Raw genomic sequence first — 12901 nt, forward strand, 5'->3', positions numbered from 1 at the left:
CAGTAAATATGTAGTATAACACTACACAATCCACACTCAGTTGAATCCGCAGATAATGGAACCGCAGATTCGGAGGGCCAACTTTAACATTATATGCAGATTTTTGACTGAGGGTCACCACTCCTAACCCTGGCATTGTTCAAGGGTCAGCTGTACTTGAAAGTTGTTCGGAAAGTAGATCTTAAAAATTATCACCACAAAAATAAAAAAACTATCATGAAGGGATAGAGGTGTTAACTAACCCTACTGTGATAACTATTTTGCAATATATTCACCCATAATATCATCACGTTGTACTCCTTAAACTTAAATGTGTTATATGCCAACAATATCTCAATAAAGCTGGGGAGAAAAACAAAGTAACAAAACACATGAACTGTTTTCTTTAAAGGATAAGAATCTTTCTCTAATTAAGTCTAGACAAAGTACTTTTTGGTATAATTTGTTCCACAATAAACTGTTTTGATTGCTGGGGAAAAAAAGATTACAAATAAAAAGATTATACTTTTTAATATAGGATATTATAAACATTACACGTTTATGTAAAATTAAATGTGGTCAGGTATATGTAAATTAAATTAAAATTAAAAAGTGTCTAAAAACTCTTGAGCAGAATATATCTGGCTTGAATATTGTTCTGAAAAAGAGTAGAACCAGTGTCATCATTGATTTCCTCAGTGTTCCCCTTGAATGCTTAGAAGTCTCTCAAGAGAAATTAAGTTGTAAATCACAATTAGCATACTGTACCCAGATATGTATATTTATGCATTTGCTCCACAGGTGAACTCAAGGTTAGTCAGAAGCACTTTGAAGAAGCTTTCAAGAAAGTAAAGTCATCTGTATCAAAAGAGGTAAGCAGTGCTCTTAAAGGTATAAGAGAAAAGCGACTAGAATTGAGAGTAGTAGGTATGTGAATTCATGAAAACAAGCAAAATAGTTGCCTCTGTGAGAGTGTTCTTGAGAGACTGTAATGTTGAATGTTTTTAGAGACTAAACACAAAGAGAAAATGACCTCTTGTGTCTGTTTCCACAAGCTCAGAATTTTTAATCAGTCTCATTCAAGTATTATTGGACCTGCTTCACCCTTTTAAACAAATAATTTCTTATCTTCTTCAACCTAAGCTGCCCAGACTACGCACTATGGACTTACCCGTAGTTTTAGGAGACTAAAAATACCTTCACCATAAGGTCAGAGAAGGGTTAAAAATCACTGTGACTTGTCCTTACAAAAAATACCAGATTTTCCCATATTTATTTCTTACTGTGTTGAGGTATTCTGTTTGTAATAAGTTAAATGTTTGCTATTAAGTGAAGTCAGGTTACTATGACACTTACAAAGAGAGCAACAAAATATCCAACCCTGAGAAATGCATAAATTGAAAACTGTTGTGATAAGTTTTGTTCACTTGGATATCTTGTGTTTCTGAACTCCTAGAATGTGCCTTAGCCACGAGATCCTGTTTATTGACTATACTAAAAATTCCTTTAAATCGTTTGCCATTTATTACTCCAGGCTCAGTGTTTATGATTACTCATTGAAAACACTTAAGTCCAAGTTCAAACACTTACTGGGTTGGCCAGAAAAGTTCGTTCAGGTTTTTCCATAACATCTTACAGAAAAACCCGAACGAACTTTTTTGGCCAACCCAATATATGCGATGGGTTGCTTTGTTCCAGTGCCTCCGGTCTTGGTGTAAATGCTCTAAGTTAGTTGACCATCTTATCACTTTTAACTAAAATAATCAATTAAGGGGTTTGGGCTGGTGGTGGTATCTTTTAGGCCGATGACTTACTTCTTTTTCTGCTAGAGTAAAGTCAAGTCTGCTGAACTTGGACTGGGTCTTCTACCATATTTGGAGAAATGAAAGTCTGCTTTGACCTCTCAGGCATTTTTGTATACTAGAGGAAATGTTTTTATTTTATTGAATATCTTTGAATAAGATAATCTTATTAATTAAAATCAGAAACAGTTTTACAGTTAATCTTACTGGAAGTTTTCATTCTGATCAACAAGAGAGTACTGATATAAGTGTCCTCCCAAAGACTTAGTCATTAAAGAAAATCTTTTTTAATTGAGATTGTTTCTTATCTACAGCCAAGTTTTGAGGCTTTTCAAGAATTAGGACATACTGACATAGCTCCACATTTGGCACTCTCATCCTGTAACCTTACTTTTTTTAATTGAAATTTAATTTACCTGTGTAATGCACAAATACAGTTCTGTAAGTTTTGGCAAATGTAACCAGCACGACGATCAATACAGAGAACATTTTAATCACTTCAGAAAGTCCCTTGTGTTCTTTGGTAGTTGTCAGTCCCTCTAAATGCTGCGCTAGGTAACCCCTCATCTGACTTCTGTCATCATGCTCTACCTCTGCCTGTTGTAGAACTGCATGTAAATGCAGTCATACATGCGGTCATACAGTATATACTCATTTGTCTCGCTTCTTGTGCTCAGTGTATTGTTTTAGAGACTCATCCACTTTGCTCTGTTTTTCACTAGCTTGATCCATCCTCTTGCTGAGTAGTTTCCCATTATATGAATATACCACAATTTGCTTATCCTTTCCCCTCCCTGTTGGTGGACACTTCAGTTGTTTCCAGTTTTTGGCTTTTATGGATAATGGTGCTCTGAATGTGTGTGGGGGTTTTTTTTGGGGGGGGGGGATCATGTGTTTTTATTTCTTTTGAGTAAATAACCAAGAGAGGGGACTTCCTTGGTGGTCCAGTGGCTAAGACCATGCTCCCAATGCAGGGGGCCCCAGTTCGATCCCTGGTCAGGGAACTAGATCCCACATGCTGCAACTAAGAGTTCACATGCCACAACTAAAAAATCCCGCATGCCGCAACTAAGACCCGATGCAGCCAAATAAATAAATAAATACAAATTAAAGAAAAAAATAACCAGGAGAGGAATTGGTGGGTCTTATGGTGAATTTATGTTTAACTTTATAGAGAACTGCCAACCTTCTTTCCAAAGTGGCTGTAATACCGTTTTGTATTTTATGACAGTTCTAGTTGGCTCACAGTCTCACCAACACTTGAATATTTTCAGTCTTTTAATTTTAGCCATTCTACTGGATGTGGAATAGTATCCTTTTGTGGTCTAAATGTGTGTTTCCCTAATGACTAAAATGTTGAGCATTTTTTCATATGCTTATTGGTCATTTGGATATCTTTATTTTGTGTCCTCATCTTTTGCTCTTAAAAAATTGAGTTGTTTCCTTATTATTAAGTTGTACAAATTCTTAGTCTATCTTAGATAGAAGCCTTTTATCAGATATGCATATTGAGGGTATTTTCTCCTAACCTGTTGTTGACTTTTTTATTTTCTAAAGGCATCTTTTGAAGAGCAGAAGTTTTTGATTTAGATGAAGTTCAATTTATCTTTTTTCTTTTTTTTATAATTTGTGTGCTTCTGTCATAAGAAATCTTGACTATTCTAAGTTTGCAAAAATGTTCTCCTTTGCTTTTTTTCTAGTAGTTTAATAGTTTCTGCTTTATAACAAAGTGAATCAGCTATACATATACATATATCCCCATATCTCCTCCCTCTTGCGTCTCCCTCCCACCCTCCCTATCCCACCCCTCTAGGTGGTCACAGCATCAATTGGTTTTTATATATTGACCTGGGATAGCTCGTCATTTGTCACTCTTTTACTTTCTTTACCTCTAAAAAGATCACTTCAGTTTTCTAGAAACTTGCTTGTATTTGCTTGCTGTAATTTTGAAAAGCTTCTATGTTTAATGTTCAAGTAATTTTATTACAGATGGCTACAAAAATGTCATGCAAAGTTTGAAAATTGTTTGGCCTGTCCTTAAATTTGGCCACATTTTCATCCTTGCAGCTATAATAATTAAAGATTAAATCTTTATTTTACCACCTTTGCTTACTCTTTGCAGGTAAATTTGAAACCAGTGTTTCGTTACGTTTATTGGGGGCTCAGTCCTTTCTGGTTCTCGTTCTAGTCCTTCACAGTTCAAAGCTGTACCAAAGAACTTCTTCCTTCCTTAAATTTTTTTTTTTAACTGAAGTATAGTATAGTTGATTTACAATGTTGTGTTAGTTTCTGGTGTTCAGCAAAGTGATTCAGATATATATATGTATGTATATATATTCTTTTTCATTTTCTTTTCCATTATGGTTTATTATAAGATACTAAATATAGTTCCCTGTGCTACACAGTAGGACCTTGTTGTTTATTTTATATATAGTAGTTTGTATCTGCAATCCCAAACTCCTAATTTATCTTTCCCCCTTATAGCCCCTTTGGTAGCCATAAGTTTGTTTTCTATGTCTGTGAGTCTGTTTCTGTTTTGTAAATAAGTTCATTTGTATAATATTTTAGATTCTATATATAAGTAATATCATATGGTATTTGTCTTTGTCTGACTTAACTTCACTTAGTACGATAATCTCTAGGTGTATCCATGTTGCTGCAAATGGCATTATTTCATTCTCTTTTATGGCTGAGTAGTGTTCCATTATATATATATATACTACATCTTCTTTATCCATTCATCTGTTGATGGACATTTAGGTTGCGTCCATGTCTTGATTGTTGTAAATAGTGCTGCTGTGAACATTGGGGTATATATATCTTTTCGAACTAGAGTTTTTTTCTGAATATATGCCCAGGGGTGGGATTGCTGGATTATATGGCAACTCTATTTTTAGAAGAACTTCTTCCTTCTGATTTAGGAGAATTCATTTGAAATTTGAGGAGTTGTATGGTCAAATAAAATCCATTTCAAAAATCAGACCAAAAGAAAAACATATCAAACCAAAAGAAAGGTGTGGCATTTGTTGAGATGTTTTTCTGAACGTAAGGTTGAGCAGCTCATTTATCAGCCACCTCTTTCTACTTTTAATATTAGGGCTCTTTTAGTTGTAAATGACAGAAACCCAACTCAAACTAATGTAAGTGGGAAAAAAGAGGAACTCATTGGTCCACATAACAAGGAAGTTGAGGGTACTGCTGGCTTCAGGCATGCTAGATCCAGAAACTTCATTGCTTCATCTCATGGGGGGAGATGGCTGGCTGCAGGCCCAGACATACAGGGGGTTTATTAACCCCCATAGCAAGAGAATTCCCTGATAGCTCTGGCAGGAGAGTTTCAGGGAGCCTGTGATTAGTCCAGCTCAGGTTAGAGCCCATGACAAAACCAATCACTATGACTCACTAGGAAATTAGATACTCTGGCCAGGCAGATTCTAAAGGGCATAGTTTTGTAAAGGTCATGACTTCAAGCCCTCGAATGAAAAGCTGTAGATAAGACACTGGCATCAAGTTAATTGACTTGTTAGCGGCAGGGTTGGGATTTTGAGTCTTTTCACACTAAAAGAGAATCACTAGATTTTGTTAAATGTAAAAGGAACACTTAGTACATTTTAACATTTCAGATGTACTTACAGAGGTAGTAGTTGCTTGGAAGTGAGTTAACATTAAATAAATGATCAGGAGATGCCAAAAAAGGAAAAAGAAAACTGAAAGAAGAAGGGTGTGCACATTCTGTCCCAAAGTCCACAGAGCTGGTCTTTACAGTTCTGAAATATTCATCATGCTCTCCTGCCAAGTAAATCATTCCTACTAGCTGGTGCCTTCTCTTTCCTTGAAGCAGTTGGCTCCCTGGTGCCACATGGTTGTTAATTTGAGGTTGGACAACAACGGCATGTGAAGTGGATTCCGTGTCCAGCAATTGGCTGACATGATAGTAGGGTGTAGTTTAGAGGCCAAATGCAGAAACGTGTCACCTGACCCAGTAAATCCTTGGTAACCAGTTGAGGGTGGAAAGTGAACACATGAGCAAATATTCCTTCTCTGAGTCTCTACCTGTATTCCTCGTTCATTCCCACTTCATTGGTACCAAACTTTTAGGCTCCATCTGAAGATACCTGCCCTGTCCTAGTTTCGAGTGAGAGGCCATGTCCTATTGTGGTCCTAAGAAGACTTAATAGACTGGTAATTTGTTATGACAGGTATCCCAACAAAGAAGATTGAACTCTTTTTGCCAGTTGCTTCTCAGTCACTGTTAATTCTCTCCCCTCAATGAAGTCAGGTTCTCTTGTCCAACATGTGTCACTTCATAGACCTATGAAGCATAACTTATTTTGCTGGTTTGGTTTTTTCAGTAATAACTGCTCACCAGAGACCTGAGGCTAGGTTAACTATTAATAAATGTTGAGACCTTGAGATTACTTTCCCAGCTATTATCTCAAATTATAGCCTTTTCACTCTGCTTACTATGGCATTGTTCAGATGTCAGGAAGGAAACCTCACTCAAACATAAATTATAATTATTTTTTTCCTCCTCTATTAAAGCCACACCATAGAAACTCTCCTGTTTTATTAACCCGTTGTTTTAGTGTTTTTAACACCCACTGGCCAGAACACATTGATTCTCTTCTTCACACTCAGGATTATATGGTTCATCCATTTGCTTGATAAAGTCTGTCACATTGACATTTACGAGAGAAAAACTTCCCAAGTATAGTCCCTCTTGCCTCTAGCTGTGTATTGAGTTGCCTAAGATCCCATCCATCTGTAAACATCACATACCTACTGTACATATGCCAGCCTCCGTGCTAGACTCACAAGATATATTTAAAATCACATAAGACGTGGATTAGGAACCATTTTGAGCAATTAAGAGTTGTATGGTAAGCGCTACCATAGATGTATACATAGAATACATATTAACATGGTCACTCAATTCTGTTAATGTTAGAAAATTGTTTGCAAGCAGCTTTTGCTTCGAAGGTATCAGCTACAGTATGACAAAGGCCATATGACTGATTTTATTAAAAAGGTGGACCTATTATTCCACACACGGTAGAATTTTTTTTATCCTCTTAGGAACATCCCTTGGAAGGCTACATGTATGTCCTAGTGATGCTACTTGATTCTAATATATTCTCTTTAATATTTTTGGTGATCATAAATCTTTAAGTATTGGTCTCTGGAAACTACACTAGTGAATAAGAAGGTATAAGTTCTCTTTTGGAGGAGGCATGGTATGAATTTTGAATAAATGATAAATGAGACAGATGACCAAGCTGATTATTACTTTGTTTGATCTTTTAAAAAAATAAGGGGCAAGATGGCGGGGGGTGAGGCTGGTGTGACTCTAGGGCAGCCGCACCTTTCTCGGCAAGATCTCAACACTTTGGATGTTACCAAGTTGACGCCACTTTCACATGAAGTTATCAGCAGACAGGCCACAATTAATATAGGTACAATTGGTCATGTAGCTCATGGGAAGTCTACGGTTGTAAAAGCTATTTCTGGAGTTCACACTGTCAGGTTCAAAAATGAACTAGAAAGAAATATTACAATCAAACTTGGCTATGCTAATGCTAAGATTTATAAACTTGACGACCCAAGTTGTCCTCGGCCAGAATGTTATAGATCCTGTGGAAGTAGTACACCCGATGAGTTTCCTACAGATATTCCAGGGACCAAAGGGAACTTCAAATTAGTCAGACATGTTTCCTTTGTTGACTGTCCTGGCCACGATATTTTGATGGCTACTATGCTGAATGGTGCCGCAGTGATGGATGCAGCTCTTCTGTTGATAGCTGGTAATGAGTCTTGTCCTCAGCCCCAGACTTCTGAACACCTGGCTGCTATAGAAATCATGAAACTGAAGCATATTTTGATTCTACAAAATAAAATTGATTTGGTAAAAGAAAGCCAGGCTAAAGAACAGTATGAACAGATCCTTGCATTTGTACAAGGTACAGTAGCAGAAGGAGCTCCTATTATTCCAATTTCTGCTCAGCTAAAATACAATATTGAAGTTGTCTGTGAGTACATAGTAAAGAAAATTCCAGTACCCCCAAGAGACTTTACTTCAGAACCCCGACTTATTGTTATTAGATCCTTTGATGTCAACAAACCTGGCTGTGAAGTTGATGACCTTAAGGGGGGTGTAGCTGGTGGTAGTATTCTAAAAGGAGTATTAAAGGTGGGCCAGGAGATAGAAGTCAGACCTGGTATTGTTTCCAAAGATAGTGAAGGAAAGCTCATGTGTAAACCCATCTTTTCCAAAATTGTATCACTTTTCGCAGAGCATAATGATCTTCAGTATGCTGCTCCAGGAGGTCTTATTGGAGTTGGAACAAAAATTGACCCCACTTTGTGCCGGGCTGACAGAATGGTGGGGCAGGTACTTGGTGCAGTTGGAGCTTTACCTGAGATCTTCACAGAACTGGAAATTTCCTATTTCCTGCTTAGACGGCTTCTAGGTGTACGCACTGAAGGAGACAAGAAAGCAGCAAAAGTGCAAAAGCTGTCTAAGAATAAAGTGCTTATGGTGAACATAGGATCCCTGTCGACAGGAGGAAGAGTTAGTGCAGTCAAGGCTGATTTGGGCAAAATCGTTTTGACTAATCCTGTGTGCACAGAAGTAGGAGAAAAAATTGCACTTAGCCGAAGAGTTGAGAAACACTGGCGTTTAATTGGTTGGGGTCAAATAAGAAGAGGAGTGACAATCAAGCCAACAGTAGATGATGACTGAAGAATTAAATAACAGATTTGGATGAAGTCGGAATTTCTCTTAACAACCTAGGGGTATATTTTCAAAGCAATAGTGAGGAATTAATTTCACAGCTCATTACCTTAGGAGTAGCTGTAAGGTTATTCTCATTTTTTGGTGATGAAAATTTAACCTCTAGTACTAAAATAGGGTCTACAATCAATGTAAAAATTGGCATAATGTTGGATTGAATCTACATTTTACCAGAAATTAATCATTCCCGAATAATGTCTAATTTATACATCAGTGCAGGTTTGAAAGGAAACTGCTACAACCAGCCTTTGCTGTAGCACACATACCACTGAATCTGTTTGAAATAAAATTTTTCTTCTTATTTTTCATGATTCGTCTTTGAGTAGCTCCAGGCTTGAAGGATTATTGTTATCAGTAAAAACTTGAAGACAAATTCTTGAAGACCAACTTCCCTTTACCCCATATTTTATGTTGCTTTTATCTTTTTAACTTTGAGTGACAAATTAATAGGTTCAAATAAAATTGTCCTTTCAGGCATGAGGGCTTGTTCCCATGGACACACCTTTCTCTCCCCTTTTTTTCTGGACTAGAACACAGGAAGCTAGAGCCCGAAGTTCTCATCCTCTCCCTGTGATGCCCTGCGATTGTTTCTGCATTGCTTTACTCCCAAAACCCTACAGCCTTCCCCCATTGGAAAGTACTGTTAACACCAGATGATTTTAGTTAAGTAACAAAGATCTTTCCAGGCCTTATTTTATGTTTTTTCTTAACTACTTAATTGATAAGGTTATGATGTAGATTCTAATATTAGTAATCTGTGGAACTTTCAGGAGGCAAAAAATGTTATACAGCAAAGGGTGAGCCCTTTCGCTTTTAACTTATTCTCCGTGTTCCTGCACTTTTCCTGTGTTGTGCATTTTAATTTTTGTTTATTTTTGTTTCATGAAATTCTGTTAAAGCAGTGGTTCTTAACTCTGGCTGACATTAGAATTGTTGGGGAAGCTTAAAAAAAGATAGATGCTCCACAGAGATTCTGATTTTAATTGGCTTTGGGTGGGGCCCAGGCATTAATTTTTAAAGCTCCCCTGTGTTGAGTAACAAACTTAGAGAGCTGAGAAGTAGGAGTATCAAATAACAGAATCTTACTAAGGTTTGGTAGTCTGATAGTACTCTTGTTTGCTTTTCTTAAATTTTCATTTAATGTGGGACCTGATGCCACAGTTGTAACCTTGTGCTCTTTTGGGCATTGGACATGCTGCCTTGTAGAAGTTTAAAAGGTGTGGTTCTGGTTGTTAACGTAAGTTTATAAGTTTTGGGGAAACATATTAATGTTACGTACTTGCTTGACTTTGAAGGGTTGTGTTACAGCATGGAGAACACACTTAAATGAAACAAGGTTTTAATCCAATCATTAATTTTATGTCTAACATGTCCCCATGTGTTTTGTAAGCACCTTCTACCAGAAATTCTGGAGTAACATAAGACCCAAGTTCACTAATTTATTGTAATTAATCTCATGTCAGAACTGAAACCAGAAGTCTTTTCTATTTCAAACATCCACATGAATTTCAACAAATTTGCAAAGCACTGTGCTTAGTGTAAACGGGAATATGCAAATACGAAAACAGTGGGCCTTGTTTTCATAGAACAGTGATTCTCAGCAAAAGTTGTACCTGGTTGAGAATCTGCCTGTAATGCGAGGTTATTGATGAAAGTACACTGTATATGTAAATCCAAAAAAAAAAAAAAAAAAATAAGGCACAACATTAAGGTAAAGAGACTACTTTCCTTGTTTGGCATCTTAACTGGCCCTTATGAAATTATTACTTATGAAACTAACAGTGGTTGCTTGTGGGAAGAGAAACTGAGTAACTGGAGGACAGAGGTGTGAAAGTTGACCTTTCATCCTGTTTGAATTTTGAACCACGTGAATGTATTACCTATCTTTAAAAATTAAATACTGAAAAAATAATAATTTAAAAGATCTGTAAGACCAAAATAGTAATAATAGTTTTATCTCTGGAAATTAAGGATTAATTTTTTTTTTTTTGCTGATCTGTATTTTCTTTATATTTCTACAAAAATATTGTTTTATAACTTAACATGTTATTTTATTATTTAAAAAGGAAAAAAAAAAGGAATTGCTTTAATCTGGCTATAAGCAAAGCATGCTTAAAATGTCTTTACTATACATATATTATTTAGCAGTGATGTTGAAATACAGAGGCCCTTTTATCCTATTTCAGAGTTAATTCAGCATTTCACTAATACCTGTTTTCTGTTCACCTTTGACACGGTTTGAGAGGTACTTGAGGGGAGTCGGTCCAGTGGTTAGGACTTGGTGCTTTCACTGCCGAGGGCCTGGTTTCGATCGCTGGTCAGGGAACTAAGATCCTGGAAGCCATGTGGTGCAGCCAAAAAAAAAGAGGGAGAGAGCGGTGCCTGAAAAATCACTGAAATAAGTATATAGACATTATTTTTTTTAATTCATCTTCCAAACCAGAGGTAACCTTCCTGCAGTCCAGAAAAGGTTTTCCTTCTTGAATGGTATATTTGCCCTTTCTCTGTTTCAGTGTTCTGATCTGTTAGAGAGAGATAACATCTGTTCTGCCTTTGTCATGGGATTATCGTTAGAATAAAATATAATGGTGGTAAACTCATTTTTTAAAAAGTCAAAAGCATAATACATGTAAAAGAATATATTATTGCTAATTTCCGTGAATTTAGCTTGCAATTTCTGTAAATGTTTTTAAACTCTCCACTCCTCCATACTTTCCCTCAAGTCTTACTTGCATCATGCTAGAAGAGAGAACACTGTGATCAGACTTGTGGGCTGTTCCCTTGGCAGTACAAGACAATCTTGTTGATTTGACTTTCCCCAGTCTAGTAGGCAAAGAAGAAACCATCAGAGCTATGGCCGCTTGGTATTATTCAAAATTATTTCAATGGCTCTGCTCTTGGTCTTTTTATTTTAATTTTCCTTGTTTTGTTTTTGAAACCAGACAGAGGCAACCTAAAGTTTATATTGAAAAATAAGCAAACTGAAGAGCCAGGAAAACTCCAAAAAGATCAAGCTGGGGGTGGGGCCTAAAAAACCACTAATGTGTTTTCAAAAACCTCAGTAATTAAAACACTGAAGTAGTGACACATGAATCGACAGACACATGGAGCAGGATATAAAGTTCAGGAACGGATCCTAATATAATACATAATTTATATAAAAAGATGTAATGTATAATGTTCCTCACACCAGTACCAGTAAGGAGACAATTCAGTGATTAATATTGGGACAATGGGGAAGCCATCTCAAAAAATTAAAGTTGAACTCATACTTTGTACCAGGATAAATTCCAAATAAATCAACGATTTAAATGTAAAAACTAAAACCATCAGAATATTAGAAGAAAACAGGGAGATTTTTCTATAACCTCAAGTAGGAGTTCCTTTTTTTCTCTCAACATAAAACCCAGCCACCATAAGTGAAAAGGTGGAAGAATCTGATACGTAAAAATAAAAACTTCTTAGTTAAAAAAAAATGTTTTCAGAGGACAAATGATCAAATGGAAAAATATTTGCAGCTTCTATCACAAAGGGCTAATCTCCTGCACACATAGAAGATGACTAGAAATTGATAAGATTTTTAAAAAATGGGCAAAGAATATGAACAGGCCCTTCCCAGAAAAGGAAATGAGCTTGTTAAACATATGGAAAAATTCTCCATTTACTGGTAGTAAAAGAAAAGCAACTAGGATACCACTTTTTACCTGTCATTTGGCAAAAATCTCAAAACTTGATCACTCCCTGTTGTCCAGGATATGCGGAAACAGTTGCTTATACATAGCTGGTGAGGTGTTGGCTCAGTATGGCCCTTTTGCATGGCCCGAATTATAATCACAACAAAGCTTGACCCAGCAGCTCCTTTCCTCAGAAATATAGTTACTCGTTGGAGTATTGTGTGTAGTAATAGCTGAAGTTTGACTCTAAATGATGTAATAAATTATGATGTAACCACTATAAGAAGACTGAAGAATATCTCCTAAATATATTGTTAAATATGTTTATATTAAAGAGTACAAATCATGTGGATGAAATGCCACTGTTTATATAAAAAAGAGGAAAAAGGAAAAAATAATGACTATTCTTGTTTGCTTGCATATGCAGGAGGATGCATTGATGCGGGGCAGGGTAGGAATGAGACATTCTTCACTTTATAACTGTTTCTATATTTTTGAATCTTATGAACATTTTACTTATTCAAAAGAATAATTTAACAAAAGCAGATGTTTTCTTTAAGATTTTAAAGGGTCGGAAAAACAAAAACATACTGCAAACATTTCTTGGGGTTAAGTGTACAGGAATGGAATTGCCTTCCAACACTTAAAATGTTAGT

The 12901-nt window shown here is 36.3% G+C and overlaps 2 protein-coding genes across 6 annotated transcripts in view; both read left to right on the plus strand.

Annotated features, from left to right (window-relative positions):
- The window catches only part of NVL (nuclear VCP like), a 107737-nt gene that overhangs the window by 88434 nt on the left and 6402 nt on the right, over window positions 1-12901 (plus strand). For 4 of the 5 annotated variants that reach the window (XM_036850541.1, XM_036850514.1, XM_036850521.1 and 1 more), the window contains one exon: window positions 781-851. The exons of the other annotated variant lie outside the window; for it this stretch is intronic. In XM_036850541.1, the coding sequence (XP_036706436.1) occupies window positions 781-851 (71 nt within the window). The remainder of the gene's footprint in view (window positions 1-780; window positions 852-12901) is intronic. 5 annotated transcript variants of the gene reach the window in all.
- Window positions 7101-9048, plus strand: LOC118894361 (eukaryotic translation initiation factor 2 subunit 3-like). Its single transcript, XM_036850563.1, has one exon. The coding sequence runs from the start codon at window positions 7102-7104 to the stop codon at window positions 8518-8520; it is 1419 nt and encodes a 472-aa protein (XP_036706458.1). The 5' UTR covers window position 7101; the 3' UTR covers window positions 8521-9048.

Source organism: Balaenoptera musculus, chromosome 1, assembly GCF_009873245.2.
Source record: "Balaenoptera musculus isolate JJ_BM4_2016_0621 chromosome 1, mBalMus1.pri.v3, whole genome shotgun sequence".
Taxonomy (NCBI): Eukaryota; Metazoa; Chordata; class Mammalia; order Artiodactyla; family Balaenopteridae; genus Balaenoptera; species Balaenoptera musculus.

Excerpts from the sequence above, each read along its gene's own strand:
- LOC118894361 (XM_036850563.1), top strand. The coding sequence starts at position 7,102 with ATGGCGGGGGGTGAGGCTGGTGTGACTCTAGGGCAGCCGCACCTTTCT.